This window comes from Aplysia californica, unplaced genomic scaffold, assembly GCF_000002075.1.
Source record: "Aplysia californica isolate F4 #8 unplaced genomic scaffold, AplCal3.0 scaffold00008, whole genome shotgun sequence".
Lineage (NCBI taxonomy): Eukaryota > Metazoa > Mollusca > Gastropoda > Aplysiida > Aplysiidae > Aplysia > Aplysia californica.
The window spans coordinates 1820459-1842588 of NW_004797278.1; the positions used below are offsets into that span (position 1 = coordinate 1820459).

A 22130-nucleotide genomic window follows, 5' to 3' on the forward strand; every position below is an offset into this window, starting at 1 on the left:
GAGAGAGAGAGAGAGAGAGAGAGAGAGAGCACACAAGCCACGCCACTGCAAGCACACTCAGCGGTGAAGTGTGCTGCAGACTTCGATCTAGCCACGCACACATAATGTGTCATGTGCAGGCCATGGGAAACTACCCATAAATAAATACAGCTCTATTAGTCCACAAATGCTAACTTCCCTTGCACTTCTGATTTAACAGGACTTTTTCTCTGGTCCCACCATCCCTGTTATACAATCAGACTTGGCAAAATTGTGCGAAATCAAAGAAATATATATTGTATATCAAATGAATGCAGAATTTTGTCTCTGCATTACGATAGTTCCAAACAGATTGGAAAACAGGCCAGTCACAAATATCACGCAAAACTAGGACTTAACAGTAAATGTGTTCATTATTGTTTTGTTTTAGGAGTCATTGGTTTTGAATAGGGCATGGACTTAATCAAATCTGGGACATAATTTTCTGTCAGTTCATCCCAAACTTTACACAAAGTTGCAAACAAAGGGTCTGAATTGGGATCAAAAGAGAATAGGTGTAATCTATTTGTGAGAGTTGCGTAAGCTACGTAACATTAACACACCACTATAGTAGCCTATCTATAATTGAAGGAATAAAAGAGGCTGGAAATTTGTTATGCTTTCTTTATTGACAGAGCTTTTAGTGTGAAGTAGGCTATCGTGTAATCATTGGCAGTTCAGTGCTCAGTGACGAACAAAAGATTCAGAGTATTCTAGGCCCAAAGGGCAGCATTTGGTTTGACACAATCTTGCCTGTCCACCCGTACAAGAAACCGCAACCTACAAGTTTGCATGAAACAGCCACTGTAAACTTTTGCAAAACTTTCCTGATCTTGTAAGATATGATAAAATGAGTAGAGAATAGTGGTCAAATTTCATGGCATTGCTGCTCAAACTTGATCAGCCAAAATCAAGTGTTCGTTTTTACCAAAGAGTCTACATAACAAGAGGGGCCACTTCTCTCTTTGAGCCAATTAAAAAAGTGTCCTCAAAATTCAGTGTCGCCCTCTTCGCAAAAGCGCACCTTTAGCGAACAGAGTTATCCAACTTGAGTTTAAAAAATCAAAGTGAAACTAGCAATTTTTTGAATGAATTTCGGAAGAAAGCTTTTTTAAAATGGTTACGCTGACAAAAAACCTCTTCAGGAGGAAAGGGTGATTGTTTTCTTCGTTTAATTTAACTTTAGAATGAAAGGCGAGAGGTCATTAAAATTTTTTAAAACTGAAACTCCGTACTGAACGAACCTGAACTGCTGATGAACAGCAGTTGATCTGCGCACGCAAGGAGGTGCTATTCCTATTCTTCTTCTGGAAAAACGAAAGAGAGCTTCAAAACAGACTGCAGCGCCATCTGAAGCAAAGAGCATATTTCCTGCAGACACTTTTTTGGCTGAGTGGCCCATCTTGTTATTTACTATCTTTGTTTTTACTAGAAGAAGCTAAATCCGACAGGGAGGAAATGACTTTTATGATAACAAAATTTCGTTCCAAAGTGTTTGGAAAGTCTAAGTTCCCCTTAATAAGAGTGACCCTAACATATGTATGGTTCTACTAACATAAAATATTAGTCATTTCACTATAAGGCACATTATTTTCTAAAGGTTTTTTTTATTGGTTCAACTGATCATTGTGTAATCACTATCCTTCAGGGGACAACGCTATGTCATTGTTTAAGTCTAATTAAGTTCATTTCTGTTTGTAAAGTGAATTGGTAACTCCAAGCTTCCAGTCCTTACCTGATCCTACAGTTCCATCAGGATGAAAAAATATCTTATTTTTCTTTATTCAATTTATTTAAGAGTCAAGATTTCATTGATAGAAGAGGCAGCAGTTATGGAGAAAGAACACCCTGTCACAATTAATTTTTTAAAGAACATGATGCCAAGTCAAAGTAAAACCCTCAACTTTAATTTTTTTTAAATAAATAATAAAGTAATACCTGATTTTTCCCAGTTGACTCTGAACTGTGGTCTGAAGTTTTTCACACAAGATTTGATAATACTGGAGATGAAATACAATATACTCCAAATTTACTCACAACAGATTAGTTCACATCCGAAGCACAGAAAAAAAAAATTAAATAAGCCAGGAAAACAATGAACAATAAAATGACAAGATCATTATTTTTCAACTAAAATTCAAGACATAATGCCTGATCACCTATGAACGATCAACTGAATTCATACCCAACAAAAAAAGTATTTTTCTAAATTCTAAAATGTTTGGGAGAGATTAAATGACAAAGAAAAATGTCTTTATTTAGCATCTATTGCAAACAAAATTTAAGAACAAAAGATCATATAAACAGCAATGGGCAGAGATGGGGAGGCCAGAAATGCAAGGGCAAGTAATGTTTGTGATAAGAAAAGAAAGAGAAAGAATAAAGATAAAGGATAAAACCAAATAAATGTATATTTTAAAAAGAATCTGCAGGCAGTGCGTGGAGTATTCTTTTTAAAACATTCTTAAAAGGTTGAAGTCATGATATTAATGTACATTGTGAACTTGAACTTTTTTGCTATACTATAACATTTAAAGTCAGTCCGTCAGCTCAATAATCAAAGCTTAACCCTTTGTATCCTAACACACACTTAAGCGAGCACTGCTTTTTTAGCTTGTAACTGGCAAAGAATGCACACATCCGGTCCAGTGGTACAAATCGAGCAGTCAACTCAAAGGAGCATAGGTGCAAGGGTTAAGTATGAATGTATATGAAACTGTATTTAACACAAACACAATATATATAGTCACTGCATTAGCAAAATGATACATCTCATTTTTGCTAATTTGAGATAAATGAAAACAAAACTATTTAACTAGACTTTATTATCTAATAATGGTAAAACTTGCCATGTATGTTTCTTTTGTGACTGCCAGCACATCTTTGTTTTGGCTTTACCACGAGATAGATATAGTACCATCAAACAAAAAAGAAAGCTAGTTGCATTTTGGAACAACTTTGAGTTATGCAATTTTGCTAGTGCAGTGACAATAACGAAGACAACATAAAAAGCTTCATCCTGCAAATGAAAACCTATAAGATCCTGCTTTCAGAAACTTCAAAAGTTCTTTTTATAAAGATTGTATATATTATAATAGTGCAAGTTTCAAATTGTTGAAAGAATCTAGCCTTTTACCTCAAAGGTTTTATCTCCATATCTGCCAACTTTCCATGCAAAGCTAACATGGTGTAGGCAGGAAGCATGTGCGATAATGTCGATGCTGCTGATGGAAAGTTTCCTGACATTCTGTCACACACCGCTTTGAAGTCTGGCAATTGCATTGTCGTGTTCAATTCACCTCTAATATCTTGAATGCAATTCAAATATTCTTCTTTAACCTGAAGAAGAAAAATACAGAAAAAAGGAAGTTTCATCATAAGACTGGCACCTTCTAAAAAGAAAACTATGAACACATTTTCAATGAAATTCTCACAGAATTCCTCATGTTCGATTTATAACCAGAGATAAAAATTTTAACATGTAATTACTTTTCCTCTGTCTATATGACCTGACTGGAAACACAGAAAAAAAATTTTTGGATGAATGTGTAAATCCAGAACAAAGAAAACAAAGAAAAGACATGACTTTCATGCAGTTAAGCAAGTCCTCAAAAAAGATGACACAATGAAAGCATGACATAGCACCAATTATGATCTTGTCCCTCACAAAGACTATTGAGTACTACTGACAAGCTTTTAGACTGAAGACTCACCCCTTGCTCCGGGAACTGTTTAACTGAAAGAGCCGTAGCACGAATTTTCAGTTCTGTTTGATACGGCATTATTTCAGCCTCCTTCTTGTGGTAATTACATGGGCACTCCGGATACTTCTCTCCGCTCTCTGCCTTCCACTCATTTCTTTCTCTGCAATCAACATTCAGCTGGCAGGTTTCACATCCTGATTTTCCATGAGCAGACATCAGCCCTGGAATAGTACAAAGAAACATATTGATGATTGAAAATTATTAAAAATTAAGCACAAAAGAGACAAGGCTAAAAAAATTGATGTAAGAAACACAAAAGCACATTTCTTTTTATATAAATTGAATATGAGTATTAGTCAAACAAAAGACATCATTATAAAAGATAATGCTGTCCTAACTTTACCTAAAGAGGTGAATCTAACAAACAGGACAGATGAATAAGGAAAATCTCTAGTCTTAATTCTTTAAGTCCAAGTGGCAAGTGTAAGCTCCTTGTGTCTGTGCTTCAGAACTCTCATTAGAATATCACTGCTACATATAGCTTAAGTCCAAAATTTAAAATATGTTGTTTGAATTTCCTTGCCAAATCTTTAAAACTTAAATGTCGATTATTACTGCGACTGAAATCGGGTACTGAGCTTCTCTACAGCACAGTAGTATATATGCTATTTTTGAGTAGTGTGTATGCTGGCATATATTGTTGTCAGGAAGAACACAACCCCCATCCCCCACCCCTTCCTCCGACTTTCTGAAAGAAAGAAAGAGAAAGCAAGTATGTGACCCATAACTGTCATGCTGCAGCCTGTTCTTCATTTTCAACTCTTTTTGCATACATGTGTAAAAATGCATTTCCTTGCATTGTTTTCTTTTGAATGCCCTTCCCTTCAAACTGTCTTTCTAGAGCTTTGATAGATTTCAACAGTGGCATCAAGCATTAAAAAGTACAATCTCTAATTTCCAATTCCTAATTAAGAATATGAAGAGGTAGACCAAAGAAAAACTGGGTTTAAAGAGTTATTACACTTAAACCAAGTCTCACACACAATACATGACTGTTGCCATCACACTGAAAACTATTGTAAAGAGGGCATAAATAAGAACAAATATAGGCTTTGGTTTTAAGGATAATTTTACAATTGTGGTTAATTAATCTTGACTGCAACATTTTCTCATACACATCTGTAGTTACACTGTTGGTAGAATGCTGCCTTTTTGTTTGATATTATAAGATAAATGCAAAAACAGGTGTGAAATTAAACTATAAATGGAAAATGATAGCAATAAAATAAAACAAGACAACAAACCTTCATGATGGCATTTAGTACAATGCTTGGATTTGCGTATTCCTTTCAAAGATCTTTGCAAGTCTTCAAGGGCAGATAGCCTTTCATTGTCTTTCCACAACAAGAGCCTTTATATGGATACATACACAAAATGGAAAGAGAAAAGAAAACTTGGAACATGGCAGACAAGGTAAGAACAAAAATCAGAGTGTCAAAACAACTTAATGAATATAAGAATACGCATATTTTATTAGATTATTACATGTCAGTGGAAACATGTTTCAACAGATTATGCAAAAAAATAATGTGTCTTATTTTTGGCCCAATACTTATTCTCATATCATGTATATGATTTCTCAGGAGTGAGAACAAAAATTTTTTAAAGACGTGATACAACTATCAAAAAAACGTATTATTATGTTTGCAGCATGATGCATATCATTAAGGGATAGACGCATCACCACAACAAAATAACATGGTATTTGAGACATTTTGCCTTTGCTAAACACCTAAAATGCTCCTCCATAGTGCTGTCAATAATACATGTGTCCAGTGATTCTGATAAGCAATGACTTTGGCATGGATATTTTTTACAGCAATTTTGCAGAAATATTTTGTAAAGATTTTTTTAACTCATCAATCAGTACACAAATGATGCTGCCACGAGATTATATCTAGTGTTGGCAGAGCCATATCAACTACATCTCTCAGAACCACAATGAGACTGCCTTATTGACAAAGTTCTCACTATTTGGAGTTCAAAAAGATAATACAATGTATCAGCCTCAGGATCAACATAACCCAGGGACCAAGTAAATCAACACATTATAGTTTCCTTCTGTATTTTACAAAGAACAGACATAGAATTAGAAGAATTCATAGAAGATGCTTGAGGGCGGTTACAATTGTAAATACCACAAACAATTCTTTTACTACGTTCAGCATTACAGGCAAGAGAAAAGTTCAGAGAAAGAAAACACCCTTGAGACCATGCATGCTTTGCTTTCTATCATGTACAGAGATTTGTTTAAAAAAAAAAAAAAATACAGAATAAAACTAAAGTGTGCACATTCTTAGTACTAATTGTTGTTCATATGGTATTCCACTCTAGCACGTTTGTCTCCCTGAGATAAAATATATAAGATGTGCTGGTGCCTTTGGCTGTTGGTGAATCCAGATGCTGTTTTCAAAGCATTGTATTAAGTTAGCATCATCATAAACCTATTGCTGACTAAAACTTATATATGGTCAATAGCCAAAAACTGTGCCATCAAAATGACCACCAGACTCAATGTTTAAGTATCCCCCAATTATGTTGGTTTTTACTTTTAACATCAGAACTGTAATCTTATACTTCTACAATAAAAAAAAAGTTGCAGAAGCATTTTTCATTGGTAACAATTTTTTTAAGCCCTGAAATTCCTCTCACCTGTCTAAAACATCTTCAACATTATTTTTCTTCATTTCCTTGACAAGGTCAATAAATTTGCTCTTTCCAATTCCTGGCACTCCATCACAAAAGTCTCCTTTGCTCAGTAGCGCAAAAGCAATTAAGTCTTTTTGCGTGAGTCCAAGCCGAGCGGTGATGTCAGACATTGAATACTTTGTTGCTGTATATTCCTGAAAATATAAGACCATGTTAAAGCAAATAAGATAAACATGCACACAATTCTATAATACAAAAAGTTCCCTTAATACCATAGCAAAGCAGCTATATACTGAATACTCTAGCTATAGCAGTTTCTACACCATTGACAAAAGCAGCCAAAGTTGTAAAAAAGTATTACTGCAAAATTTGCTTACTATAGTTTTCAATCACCTCTACTTTTAAAAGCTATAGCACTTTCCTGGTCTACTTGGCATCTAATATATTGGTAATGATCCCGATTTGCTTCTATATATACCCGTCACTTCTTAAAGCCCTGCATACAGTCATGCATTCAGTGGCAGTGCAACATTAGGGCCCGCCTGGCCCCCCTCCCCCTACCCCATCTCTCTCTCTATGTACTTCACGACAGATTATACACTTTGGAGTTTCAATAAAATCCTTCCAGTAGAATCCTCCATGACCTCACACGTTGTCTCAGAAAACGAAAGGTAGATCTAAGTAGTGCCAGGCAGAATATGGCCCCTGACTTGGGGTAAGGGAGATCACTTGAGATCACGCAAAAACTCTCATGTGTATTTTTGTTGGGGGGTTTTTTGGTAATTGTTTAACTGCCCTCGCAACTGCATAAGGTCATAATAATATGAGCGCGCGGGACACATTAAACTTTTTCAGTTGGTAGGAAATTTTGAATTTTGCACGGGTGGCGTCCGAAGCCTACTCTTATCGATTTTGGACCACCAAAGGATCTTTAACGTGTGCAACTTGCTTGCGTACGGGCCCTCCGAGATTTTTTGCCTTTGTCCGAAAAGGCTAGGTGTACATCTTTCCTACCAGAAGATCAGGGGGGTGGCTGAAAGAGAGCAGTAAGAAGGAGCCAAGATGTAGCAGTAGAAAGGCTGCAGAAAAAGTCAGGAGCCCAGAGGAGGGGGCAAAGGAGGTGAGGGGGTGGGGGCAGAAAGAGGAGACGAAAGCAGACGACAGAACATTGTTAGAGAGCAGAAAAGGAGGTAAAAGGAGACAATTTTAGAGAAGAAAATTTTTCAGTCGCTACTCGGGTTCAAACCCGGGACATTTGAATGAGAGGCCAACACCTTAACCTCTAGGCCACGAGAGCCCCCTCTCTCGTGTTTTGACAGCAATTCAGTTGGAGCCTGAGACTGTTGGCCCTGCACCTACTCTCTTTACAGACCACGTGTCCTGCCAGTAACCTGTCAGCCCCATCTATTTCGGTGTGGGCATTAGACTACTAGACTGCTTCAATTAATTTCACATTGACATTACTTTCATAGTAACCTAGGGCTCTAACCAATATATTGAAGTCCTTTGACATATATATCTGTCCGCCCCGGTCATATAATCAGTCGTAAGACGCAATGTGCTATTTGGCGCTACGAGGCTCGAAAGCCTAAAAAGTGATTTTCAATGAATTTTTTTGTCGGATCTATTGAAAGATTTCTTTTGGAAGTGTGTGTGATTTGTTGTGAGCTTGGGTGACAAGATAAAGGAATTTGGACCTCAAACCCTTTCGAACATTTGACCTGCTGGTGTGTAACTGTGAGATTATTTATAGAACCATTACCTCATGGTCACATTGCTTCAATGTTCTTCATTCGCCCCTATTTTTAGATTTAGACCTCTTTTCGAGCATGAACGGTATGAAATATAAACAAATTTGCGTCACTATGAACGTTGAGAGCTCCGATTGGGTGGGGTAAGAACGGGAACTCCTAGCCCACTTCAAGCTTGTTTACGTAAACAGCTGACTGTGTAAGCGTGCCCTGTAAGCTCAGTTGTGGGCTGTTGATCTTTCAGTTTTACACTTCGATTGATTTTAAAAGTTTGTTTTTATTGTGTTTTAGTGGGGGGGTTTTAAAAGATTGATCTCCCAAGGTGAACTCCCTACCAAAACGCCACCGAGGCAGTCTATGTGCATGTGTGTGTGTATGTTTTTGTATGTGTGTGTGTATGTGTGTATTCGAGAGTGTATATGTGTGTGTGTGAGTGTGTGTGTGTGTGTGTGTGTGTGTGTGTGTGTGTGTGTGTGTGTGTGTGAGCCCTCATGTGTTTTAAGTGCCTTTGCAAACGTACAATTAAACACGGCACGTAAGCCGACTCGCGGATTCCCGAGCGCATGGTTCCGGTGAAATTGAGGTAATTCAGATCGAATTTTCTTAGCTCTTTTGCTAAACACACCAAAAGCTGTACACCTTGAAAAAGTTAAGCTTTTTTTTCGTTACAATAGTGTAATTTGTTTGTTCTTCTGAGTATTTGGAGCTAGAGAATCGCCATGGAAGGCGAAGCCCCTCGTGGTCGGAATGCAAGAACTGCCGGTTCAAAAATTGACACTCATGCATTTGAATGCTTTGAAAAAAGAGTGATAGTTTAATGCTGTCTTTTCATTGGCAAACAACTTCTTTAGAGCTTTGAACGGGGTTACCCGTGGTATATTTTTGGCCTTTGACGTTTAAATAGACAGCCTGTATAAAAGCGTAAAAGTTTTCAAAGATCATTTTTAACACGAATTATATAAAATACTGACTCAAAAAGGTACCAATAGATAGAGCTGTTCTTTTTCTATTTGAATAAAGTCATCGGCTTGGAATTATTTTGCATCAATCCTTCCGCGAAACTCCGGGGAGCACTCAGTATACGAAAGATTGGAGAATCTTTGAGTATACTATAGTTAGAGCCAACTCGCTCACCGCACCGGGCCGGATAGTGCTCGGTGTCTTTTTTAAAATCAAAATAACGACATATCATCGTGTTTGAGGCAATAAAATACTGATTTGTAATGATCTCAGTCTTGAAAAAAATTAGGCTCCATTTCTATGTTATAGTGATTGTACGCTGTTAATGTGGAGATGTTTGGTGCACTTGGTACTCTTTTATTATCTGTCAAACATGGGGTTGCAACCAATTAGCGAATTTAGCAATATTTGATTATATAATTAATTAAAACAGCTGTCATTTTCTTAAAAATTGACTGAGTGGTAAAAGTAAGGTACCAAAATTCACATGAGACACAGTCCTTTCATATGAAACATAAATTTGACATACAGCTACTATGAACATTTAGCTTGTGGTACCTAGTAAAGGGTCTACAATGCTAACCCGTTGTTGTATTTGACGTGAAGACCATTCTCGTAAAAATTTTGTTTTGCTCATAGACTTTTATTCTGTGAATGAATAGTTTTCTCCTTCGATGTGTTACATTGTAGTGACCTAGCCAAGATAACAGCCAAATTTCAAGTCTCTATTTCAATTTTATGACCCCTTTCTCATTTTTGTGTTTCCGCACCTTGCATACTTCTAGCTAACTTCAAGCTTGTTTACATAAACAGCTGACTGTGTGGGCATGCCCTGTTAGTTGTTATCATCTGTTGATCTTTCAGTTTTACATCTGGATTGACTTTAAAAATTCGTCTTTACTGTGTTTTAGTGCTTTTAAAAGATTAATTAACCTTCCTCTAGATCTATCAAAGCGGGCTCCTTACCAAGAGGCCACCGAGGCGGTCTATGTGCATGTACGAGTATGAGTGCTGGTGGGTTTGTTCACTTGTTTACTTGTGTGAAGGACCGACATCACTGCACAAGGGGCATCCCCATAAGCGCTCCGTCCCCTGAAGAAGCACATCTCGAAGTGTGTAGATGCTGACAGTTCCAAGCAATGGCTGATTCCATAGCCTTCTGCTCCTCCCACTAAGTCTTGAACTTCTGCAGGCGCCCCATCCGATTCCAAGCTCATGAAGTCGCTCGAGATGATGGTATTCCGACTCTTCGTGTTCTTTTTCTCGTTTTTCCCTGACTGCACGTACAATTTCAGGTTTGTCAGGGCACAGCTTCCCTTCAGGTTTGCTTTTCCAGCGAGCTCATCAGCCCGCTTATTGCCCTTGACTCCAGCATGGCCCGGGGTGAAGATCCACGTGATCTTTTTCCGTGTTGTCTTCTTCAGGAGCTCTGTCCATTCAGCTCTAAGGGTCCCACTCTCAATCTTCCTCAGAGTGCTCTGAGAGTCTGTGACAAAGATCACATGTGCTTGTCGAGTTGTTGTGACCCATTTGAGAACCTTAGTGATTGCCTCTATTTCCATTCTCATGCTAGATGTTGTCACATCGTATGCTCTCTGCTGTTCCTGCACCAATCTGCCACTCACTCTTGCTGAGAAGCACCATCCAGATTCTTCCTCTCGTTTAACAGATCCATCCGTGTATACAACCACATCTCCGTGCCGTGAGTTTTCTTCAATCAGTTGTCCTATCTCAACATCTGTCGCCCCCTGCGGTCACTCTCTACATTCTCTGTTCGGCGTAATCACTACCTTCCCAAAATCTCCCTGCTGTCTCTCATTCATCTTTATTCATTCTTCGTCCCGCTTTATATCTTCCAGTGGGCAGACTTCCTTGATGAAGTTTTCAGCCTTAGCCGTCCAAGAAGCTCCTCGTTTTAGGCGATTTCCCTTGATTGCTCCAATGGCTTCGTGAAGTGGGTGTTGCTTATCAGCCGCCACCCTCATGTACGCCCTGACCTGAGCCACTTTGTGTCTGTTTTCCACTGACATGAGGTCCAATACATGCTTCATACAGATAACTGGCGTATCCCTGATGCAGCCTAGTATGATGCGTATGGCTTCATTTTGAACTCGATCCAATTTGTCCAGTTGGGTTTTTGTCAAGGTCAATACTCTGAGCCCATAATCGATAACTGCCAAGACCAGCTGCTGATACATAAGAAGCAGTAGCCTTTGTTCCATTCCTGAAGCCGCCATGACCTTCACTGCATTCAATCCCTTCTTTTCCCTTTCCACAACACCATCTATGTGATCTTTGAAGGATAGAAGGCGATCGAAAACCACTCCCAGATACCGCATCTTCTGACATCTTTGAATATTCTGTCCATTTACCGTCAGCTCTGGGACATCTGTCTTTACTATTCGATTGTTTAAAGAGCACCACAGTGCTGCGGCCTTCTGAGGATTGATCACTGCGGTTGATTCAGCACACCACTCCATCTCTTCTCCTCTCTGAAAGCCTTCATATACATCATACGCGAAGGTCCCTGTGTTGTTCCAAGTTTCCTTTCTGGGTCTGTAACTCCCTAACTCCTCAGGTAGGTTCCCGTTGTTCTCTAGCTCATTCATAAGTATTCTTGCTATGCATTTTTCTAGCACTTTTCCATACACATTTTGCATGGTGACAATGCGGTATCCGTAGAGTTCTTTGTGATTCTTCCCAGGTTTTGGTAGTGGCTTTAAGTTACTATGCAGCCACTCTTCTGGTACAGTTGATGTCCTGATGCTGCTGTCGTAGTCATCCACAATATTTTCCAGTTCCTCGTCACTGAGCTCATTAAAGTGTTTGTACTGTATCCCATCTGGAGCTGGCATTGTGTTGTTGGTGGTTTTTAGGACAGATTTGACAAAATATATTGTGATGATGTAGTCATATCCCTCGTTCCTCATGATTCCCTTCAAACTCTGGCATACTTCTGTCCTCGTCTCAGCATCACCCTGATCAGTCTGTGTGATGTATCTTTTAAGAAAGGCTTCTCCTTTGCTAGCATCATCTCTCAGAATAGCCATTCCATCAATGCTCTAGATATCTGGCATTGAGTTTGCTGTGCGCCCGTAGTTCATTCTATTGTGTAACTTCTAAAATTTTTTGTTAATCTTTGTCTTGTCCGATTTCCCAGACCAATTTCTCCCACCTTTCTTTTTTCACTCCTTTGGCTATTTCCTTAAAATCCACACATCTCCTGTTCCTTGTTTCGGCAGCTTCCTGGATGATGTGTTGCTCACTGGTGTTGTCCTTACCAAGTTTTTGCCACTTTTTGACCACTTGCCTTTTCCTCTTCCATGCTTCCTCACATTCCTCGGTCCACCATGGTGGTTGTATAATCTGTTTCATATTCGGTTTTCGGGATACTTCACTTCGCAGCTTTCCTAGGGGTGCATCATTGTCTTTCTTGTAAGTAAAAGCTTTCATTCGGCACTTGTTTCTTAGTGGTCTGCAGCTTCCCTTTTCGATCATCACAATGCATGGAAGGTGATCACTTTCGTGTCGCCCTAAAACGTCCCACTTTGTGTAGAGAGTAGCCCCAGATGACACCAAAGCCAGATCTATAACCCCATCCGAATCTCCCGGTCTCGTTGCCAGTCTAGTAGGTCTTCCATCGTTTATGCAAATCAGTGGCATCTCTAACAGTGTTTCTCTAAGTGCTATTCCTTGTCCATTCTCTGTTGCATTGCCCCACTCTGCTGCTCTCGCGTTAAAGTCCCCGCAGATAATTGTGCGTTCACCCGGCATCTCTGCAAGATCACACAAAAAATTCCAGTCCCTCTCATGAACCAACTGGTTATTTCAGGATAGATGTTGAACACATTCCATCTGATGTCGCCACCTTTAGTTTGGATACCCTGTACTTCCCTACCATGCTGGCTCCATTCTTCCACATTCAAAACATGGTGGGTTTGTATATGTATGTGTGTGTGTGTGCGAGTGTGTGCGTATGTGTGTGTGTGTGTGTGTGTGTGTGTGTGTGTGTGTGTGTGTGTGTCTGTGTGTGTGTGTGTGTGTGTGTCTGTGTGTGTGTGTGTGTGTGTGTGTGTGTGTGTGTGTGTGTGTGTGCGTGCGTGTGCTCTCGTGTGTTTATGGTGCTATTGCAAACGTATAATTAGGTTGCGTAAACATGGCACATAAGCCGACTCGCTGCCTTCCAAGCGCGTGGTTTCGGTGAAATGGGGGTAATTCAGATCTCTGTTTCTTTGCTCTTTTGTTATGAAACACCAAATGCTGAACACTTTGAAAAAATTCAGATTTTCTTCGTTACAATAGAGTAAGTTGTTTGTATTATATCCGAGTATTTGGAGCTGGAGAATCGCCTTGGAAAGGTCGGAACGCGAGGTCTCCCGGTTCAAAATTGACACCCATGCATTCGAATGCTTTACAGAAAGATTGATGATTAAATGCCGCATTTTCATTGGCGGAGAACTATACAGCTTTGGGCGTGGTTTCCCATGATTATTATTTTTGCCTTTTGGCGCTTTGATACAAAACCTTGAAATAAAGCGTCTAAGTTTTCAAAGATAATTTTTAACACGAAATGTGTAAAATACCGGCTAAAAAAGGTACCAATAGAAAGAGCTTTTATTATCTGTCAAACATGGGGTTTCAGCCAGTTACCGATTTCAGCAATATATTTAGATTATTATGTTAAATTGAAACAGCTGCATTCTCTTAAAAGTATGGTACCAAACTTCTCAGGAGACATAAGCCTTTCACAAGAAACAGATGAATTTGACATACAGCTACTTTGAAAATTTAGTATTTGATACCTAGTATAATGCTAATATTTTGTTGCATTTGACGTGAAGTCCATTCTCGCAAATATTTTGTTTTGTCCAAAAGTTTTTTATCTGACAATGAATAGTTTTCTACTTTTGTATATTACCTTGTAGTGGCATAGCCAAGATACCTGCTAAATTTCAAGTCTCTATCTCAATTCTAAGACCCCCATTACTATGGAAACATGTTGCTCAAATACGGTGGCCATTTTCTTCTTTTCGTGTTTCCTCATCTCGCACAATTAAAAGTTCTGTATTTTCGTCAAATATGGTCATATTTACTTCATTCTTGTTTTAAATTGTAGGGAAAAGGAGATAGGTTTTGAATATAATGTTAACTCAGATTTGAAATTTCCTTCATATGACAGATATTGACCGGCAGGGACACATAAATATACTAGTGTCATTTTATATCTGCATTATGTACATGAATGCCCTTATTCGTGAATACTGCATGTATAGGCTACTAATGTATATGTTTTGTAAAGCGTATTGAAATTAATAAGATTTATGGAAATACACTGTATAAATGCCAGGTAATATCATTATTATTATTGTCCTTACATGTACTATTATTATTGCCCCTCGAACTCTGTTTGTTTTTGTAAGTGTTTTACGGCGCTCGCAACTGCATAAGGTCATATGAGTGCGCGGGACACACTAAACTTTTTCAGTTGGTAGGAAATTTTTAATTTTGCCCGGGTGGCGGCCGAAGCCTACTCTTATCGATTTTAGACCACCAAGGGATCTTTAACATGCAAAATTGCACACCGGACCTCCGAGATTTTTCGCCCTTGTCCGAGAAGGCTAGGTGTAGATCTTTCCTACCAGAAGATCAGGGGTGTGGCTGAAAGACAGCAGTAAGAAAAAGCCAATGAGTAGCAGTAGAAAGGCTGCAGAAAGAATCAGGAGCCCAGAGGAGGGGGCAAAGGAGGTGAAGGGGTGGGGGGCAGAAAGAGGAGACGAAAGCAGACGACAGAACATTGCTAGAGAGTAGGAAAGGAGGTGAAAGGAGACAAATTTAGAGAAGAAAATTTTTTGGTCGCTACCCGGATTCGAACCCGGGACCTTTGAATGAGAGGCGAACACCTTAACCTCTAGGCCACGAGAGCCCCCTTCGAACTCTAACGTCATGAGAACACTAGCAGATGTGATTAATGAAGAGCACATTAGGTTCACTTTCTCCTCTTGATGCACAAGCACAAAGTAAAAATTCTCTGCCAAAAAGTTGCTTTTATTTTAGATAAAAAAATTTCTAGGCCATAATTTAAGAGCCACATTAACTCTTTATCTCCAGAAAGCCGCTCCCGGTCAGGAACCCCTGAGCCGGTCAGCCGGCTCGGGCGCATTCCTTTACGATGACTTCAACATCAAATTACTTTTCGGCAATTGCAGAAAACAGGTCTCTCTTATTGGGAGTTTATTCACTAGATGAAGAATATTTTAACTACAAATAATCTGAGCTTATATATATATTAGAGTTTGTTATAGGGGGTAAAATTTCATTATGAGGGGTCAGATTAGAAGGATGGTCACGGTAGTCAAAATTAAATCAATGAAATAAATACCATAGAAAGCCCAGTAAAACTATATTTCCGGAAGCATTAAAGTCAGTACAAAAGTACTACAATAAATCATGCTAACACATACAGTAGTCTCCGCCGAAGATCCCACCGCTTACGATCCCGGTTCGCTTAAGGTCTCACTATTTTAAGAAAACAGAATTTTTACTATACAAAAGTCACCCCTAAGATCCCGCTCTGATTCATTCTGAAGGTCTACATTCAGCTAAGATCCCGCATTTCAGATCATAATTTGCAGAACATAAACCCGGGCGGGCACAGCCGATCAACCAAGAGTGAAAAGTTGGGATCAATAAACTGTCCGTCGCGTCAAAGATCAGCCACTATCGTGAATGTGATCACATACACGTTTAAAACTCTATGAAGCGATGCAATGTTTGCCCCAGACGGGATCACACCGAGGTATGAACTGACCGACACGTTTGTTTTCCCCACGCATCGCACTAACACCTGAGTTCTCCCTCTAAACTTACATCACTCGCTGGGTGGGTAGGGCCTACACGTTCACTCCAGGTGGGATCACATGGAACCGTGAACCCACACGATTGCTGCAGTTGTCTCTACTCCCGAATTTGCGAGACAGACTGAATTTTAATTGGTGTGTTCACAACATAATGGTGTGTAACCACAAAGGCGGTTGGGGGGAGGGGGGACTCGGTCAGAGATGAAAAGCTATACATTTTCGACAGGTAAAGGGGAGGGGCAACTGGATAAGCGTATATCTTGAGACTCATGACAGGATAATAAGTAAAAATGGCACGCCTCATGTCACTATGCACTACGATAGGTCATCAAGGTTAACCACTCTTTGCTCGCCATATGCCATAAACCCACCAAGGGGTCACGTCAGTTCATTTTACAGCGGAGGGAGACCATTTTACCGATTGTGAGCCTTAGCATGAGTCACCATAGATTCTTCCCTGGGTTCGTCGATAAGATCCCGGTTCGCCTAAAATCCCGCATTTCCTTGCTCCCAAGCACTGGGATCTTAGGCGGAGACTACTGTATTACCTTATTACTCTCTTTGAACAATCCTTTGTAGACATTTTGAGCGCCATAAATGAGAGCATCTCCATCTTCAGTCAAGACTCCATCAACAACCTAGATGTACACACAAGAAATTCATCACATTGCAGAAAAATCAAACATAATGTTACTCATAATAATCATGAACAGTCTCAGGGAAAACCTGTAATCCCTTTTATATCTTGGTGTAAGCAGTAGTCTATTTATCATGCCCATTCCCCGACTCAGCAAAACTTTTGTAAATACACAACTTCATGGATAAAGAGAACAATAGAGTACTGATAAAAAAAGAAATGAACAGAAACAAGTTTAAGTTGTTTGAGAGTTACAATGCTGTTTTAAAATCAAACAAAATGTCAAGACAACAGAAGATAAATAGAGAACAGAGTAAACTTGCCTTCATGCGATCCAATTCAGCACACATTTTCTCAGCTTCTCCTACAGAATCTATGACTGGGAATCCCATTGCAGTAAGGAGCTCCTTGTACTTGTGAAACGATTCAGAGGAAAAAACCTTTACATACACACACATAATTCATAATGAGTTATTCAAAATGACATCCATGAGCTAGCGTAAACAACATAATTTATTTAAAATCCCATTGACATTTTAGATTTAAGATTAGGTTAGATTCTTTTCAATGTCTACGATTTTACACAAAAGGAGGCAGCATCAATACTGAAACAGCTATCAACAGTTATGAACAGAAAAATAACCATTAAAAAATCTTATTTCAGCAATATGGTGTTATGTATCTGTGAAGGAGATTGACATTAATCTTTTTATGCATTAATAAAACAAATGGAAAGCCAATGCATAGCACAACATGCAAGTCTCACAGTCACAAGAAATATGTTAATGCACCATAAACCTACAGCTCATATTTCATATACACCATGACCTCACACTTTTCAGAAAAATAAAGATTCAAAAAATGAACCAAAAAGTTATCACAGGTGGGTTGGGAATAAAGTTTTTTTTTAATTATTTTTTTTAAAAGAACTTGAACCTCCAGAGTTTGTTCTTTGTTTTATTATGCCAATTAACTGTTCCTTTTCCATGTTTTCCACAAATTTTAGAGACATAAAAACAGATGATTAAAAAAGTAAGAAGTTTCAGAGGTTTCCAGAAAACTTCATCTACACCAAAAGAGGGCATTGCCTTACCTATAGCAGAAGTTTGGTTTCATTGGTGTGTATATCTGTTTCGTTATAGAGAAAACTCTCCTTGTCTTTTAAAGAAACTGAACAAGGGTCCAATAACTTTACCTTTGATTTTCTCAAAACAGCATTTTTCCGGATAGCCCCCTGCTTGTGCTTCAAATCGACCAATTAGTATCAGAACCTGCACCCTGCTAGCATGCTCTAATTTATTCTCGGAAGAATTTCAGATGTCTTTTAAAAAGATGTCTCATACCTCTCAACAAGAATTTTATTCAAAATACTACAAACCTGGAGAGCGGACTTATAATATTCTTGACCTCTCTTTCTCTTTTTCAGAAGTGGTGCCACGGGTCCATCCATAACAAACACCAGGGAAATACCATAAGTCACTAAATTCAAGGATCTATGAAAAATGTTCCTGTTGATACAATAGAGCATGAAAGGTAAAGTACACTTTTAGTCTGCCATCCTCTCCAACACAAAGATCTTTTCAACCCAATAGATTTCACATGAAAGAATGACATGAAGTTTCAACAAGTGCAATAAATGTAAGCAATCATGGTCCTAATAAGGAAAATACAATCACTTATAGTAGCACTTCAAATTTATCGGAAACCCCGCTTTTTTCTCATTCAAATATCAAACAAAGACTAAAAAAAGGAATCAGGAATCGTGCTTTAATTTAAGAAGCGAAAATGTCATTCAATGCCCAAAATGTAATATTCTTGACAGTAATTTGAATCAATCACAAGAACAGCTGGTCAGCTTGAGCTTCGCAAAACAAATAGATGGAAACAAGCCAAACTAAGTGACCATGAAATAAGTCTAAAAACCCAAGAGAATGGGGAGAGCATTCGGTGACTATGCCTGCTAATTTCTGAACAGATTGTGCCACAGTGATAGCTGCAGCATATGTAGAGCTTTGTGACATTTACTCTCAACTTCTTATATATATGCCCTAGCTTGAACCGCCAAGCCTAATTACAAGCATAATCTGTGACGAATACTGTACTTACCATCACTCACTTACGTTCTGTTCTTTAAAGACTCTTTATAGACTTCAGCATGTAAGCTATTCTCCATGTTTACCATTACCTTACCAATAACCAAGCACCTAAACTAACACTAACACTTACATGGTACACACTGAAAACAAGATCATTACACTACTACCAAAAGTTTGAAACACTAGTAAAGGCTTTTCTGAGTTAGATGCTGGCATATGTGTTATGAGTAGGCAAGAAAACCGCCAGCCTGGATGTACATTTCAAAAGGAGAAAAAAGGCACCAGGGAAGGTAGTTATTTAATAAAAAACAGTCATAGGCCATAGCTATACCACATTTGCAAAGCCAGAAAGGGAATCCATCTTCTGTCAAAATCAGGTTAACCTCCCACAATATAATAACGTATGTCTTGTATAAACATGCATTTCAGGCGCGGTTCCCCCATAGAGCACGGTCATGCAGTGCCGCTCAAAATGTTTTAATGTTCTATTATGTAAAGCACCCACAATAATAAGATAAAAGACACCAGAAACAAACATTAGCCAAATATATCAAAACAAGGTCCTCGCTGGCGCCGTATTTGTCATTTCTGTGTCTATAGCGCCGTAAAACATCTACTATGCCATGCCAAAGTTCATGCCCTGTATCTAAACATAACAGGATATTTAACAGCAAAACCTGACCTATAAATTGCTCTTTGGGATAACCCAAACGATGACGATACTGGTAGAGAGTTTGGCGGTACATTAATATTAAAAAGACGGCACATCTCAAATGTGCTCCTGCAGAATAGTGCCGAAACATAGCCCACAGTAGGCAATCTAAAAATAAACGCGATAGACTGTGCACTATTCTATGCCACAATTATGTGAGCCCCAGAGCAATCCAGCAGAGTGCTCAAGTGAATTATGATTGGTTCATTGTCTTGCCACTATTTTAAGCGACTCTGTGACCGTGAACCTGAGGGAGGTGAACGTGACATACTTAAATCACCATCCTATGAGTTGTGCTTTTGAATGGTTTTGTAGTGGAGTGGTGAAAGGTATTACTTGAGTGTTCATTTCTAATGCAGGATGTCTAAAATTGACGCTTAGCTAACAAATAGATTTAGTTCTAGAAGTCAAAGCCACAAGTAAAAAGAATGACAATAAAAGCATAGAGGTCTTCCTTCACCAACCCAAAGATCCTAAAATTATACACCATCCCATTTACTATGCCCTTGACTATCTTCAGCCTGAGATAGCTAAAACTGTGCACGCCCGCTTTTTCTACGAGCCGCCCCTGATGCATTTACATTCTTTTCATCAAAAATGTTTTGGCCCAAGAACAAGGAATATAAAATATATGCCCTGGATAAAAGGTAGCCTAACCCTTACATCATAAAACATTTAATTTATTCCATAAGTATTTTGATATCCAATTCTTAAATACTAAGTCAAACAGGAGACAAGAAATTATTTCATAGTCTCACCAACATAGGTACAAAGAATCTGCTAGGCTGGTTTGGTATGATGGACTACTGCAGTACGGTGGTCTACCTTAAGTCCAACCCGATTGACCATGATCTGCTGCAATCTCGACAGTCTACTGTAAGTCTAGCCTGATTGGTCACGATTTGTCTGTGCTTGAAGATGGCTGTAGACAGCCCTGGGGGGGGTCATAAATTAGATCAAAGACAGCGATGTACATAATCATGGGTCTCAACTCAGAATTTTTAAAAAGGAGGAACTTTCCGCGCGATCGCGATAGAAGCCCATTTTGGCGAGACACCCACTATTATTATACCGTTGGACCCTAGAATGTTGAAATGAAAACCATCAATTTATCAAAGCAAGGTTATTTCATACCAGTTTGAGGGTTTGAAAGATAATTTCAAGTAAGAGTCACTTATAACGTACAGAAAGTGGTGGTGCACAGTGGTCTTGCGCGACTTATATTTTACCATCGTTTTTGTTTGTTTGTTTCTGTAAAGTGTTTTACGGCGCTCGCAACTGCATAGGTCATATGAGCGCGCAGGACACACCTAATATTTTCAGTTGGTAGGAAATTTTGAATTTTGCCCAGGTGGCGGCCGAAGCCTACTCTTAATCGATTTTAGACCACCAAGGGGTCTTTAACGTGCGCAACTTGCACACGGGCCCTCCGAGATTTTTCGCCCTTGTCCGAGAAGGCTAGGTGTAGATCTTTCCTACCAGAAGATCAGGGGTGTGGCTGAAAGACAGCAGTACGAAGAAGCGAAGGAGTAGCAGTAGAAAGGCTGCAGAAAGAATCAGGAGCCCAGAGGAAGGGGCAAAGGAGGTGAGGGGGTGGGGCAGGAAGAGGAGACGAAAGCAGACGACAGAACATTGCTAGAGAGCAGGAAATGAGGTGAAAGGAGACAAATTTAGAGAAGAAAATTTTTCTGTCGCTACCCGGATTCGAACCCGGGACCTTTTGAATGAGAGGCCAACACCTTAATCTCTAGGCCACGAGAGCCTATATATTGTACCTGCATCATATTCGCCTGCATATATATAAACTAGATTTCTAGACCTTCTATAGGGCATAAATATGATATATTCATTGTGGTCGATCGTTAGGGCATTCCTCTCTGCTGCTGGTAATACCGGTTTATGGAAAAAGAAAAAGAGCAAAGTCAATTAAAGTAAATCAATGGCAATATGATTATAATGATACCTGCGACAGAAGTCTGGGCTTGGCACACGGGGAGCGGTGACAGAAGAGGAACACTGCACGATCCACGCACTTAGGTCAACAGCAAACCTTTTCCCACTGCATTCTGAAAGATTGACATCTTCTTTCACAGCATCAACAATGTCCCATAGGCCAACAACACCCATCTTTGTCAATACAAGTATGGTATTTAATAGCTCTGGATTAAGAGAAAAAAGAGGCGTTGAAACAACATGGCAAAAATGCCAGGGGGAAAAGCGTCGTTCACTGAGTCGTGAATGTGAAAACGAAAGTGCAACTAGACTAGGCTTAGAGGCTATGGCCAGAGCACAGAATTCTCAGTGGGCCAGAGACACTAAAATATAGAGACAGGAAACGAGGCCTCGCGGTCCGTGACAACAGTGCATTTGCGAACGTGACCGCTGAGACGCGAGCTAAAAATAACCAGGCGCGGTATCGACAGCGAAGCGCGTCGCGTCTTGCGGGGCTTAGGCCTAGCGCAATCAGAGAACTGGCCAAGGTTGCATTTGTAAACAATGCTTCTACAATTCTATACCCTTCTGGTCTTCAGAAAAGGTTACACATGTTGATGAAAACAGGACAACAGATTTTAAAATTGAATTCCAGATCTAGGCCAAGTTATAATACATTTTTACTTATTTTACTAATTAGTTACATAGCCCTGCACGGGGTCTGTGGGTAGGGAAGAGTTGGAGAGGAAAGAAA

The 22130-nt window shown here is 39.3% G+C and overlaps 1 protein-coding gene across 2 annotated transcripts in view; it reads right to left on the reverse strand.

Moving 5' to 3' along the window:
• The window catches only part of LOC101849576 (flap endonuclease GEN homolog 1), a 27341-nt gene extending 5620 nt beyond the window's left edge, over nucleotides 1-21721 (reverse strand). Inside the window, exons 1-9 of one of the 2 annotated variants that reach the window (XM_005089698.3) lie at nucleotides 21408-21721; nucleotides 18015-18144; nucleotides 16960-17049; nucleotides 16548-16637; nucleotides 6435-6625; nucleotides 5027-5133; nucleotides 3732-3943; nucleotides 3155-3357; nucleotides 1957-2018 (exon numbers count right to left, since the gene is read on the reverse strand). In XM_005089698.3, coding sequence (XP_005089755.1) covers nucleotides 1957-2018; nucleotides 3155-3357; nucleotides 3732-3943; nucleotides 5027-5133; nucleotides 6435-6625; nucleotides 16548-16637; nucleotides 16960-17049; nucleotides 18015-18144; nucleotides 21408-21571 — 1249 coding nt within the window. In that variant the 5' untranslated portion in view covers nucleotides 21572-21721. The remainder of the gene's footprint in view (nucleotides 1-1956; nucleotides 2019-3154; nucleotides 3358-3731; nucleotides 3944-5026; nucleotides 5134-6434; nucleotides 6626-16547; nucleotides 16638-16959; nucleotides 17050-18014; nucleotides 18145-21407) is intronic. The other variant, XM_005089699.2, reaches the window with a different exon arrangement.
• Between the last annotated feature and the right edge of the window lie 409 nt (nucleotides 21722-22130).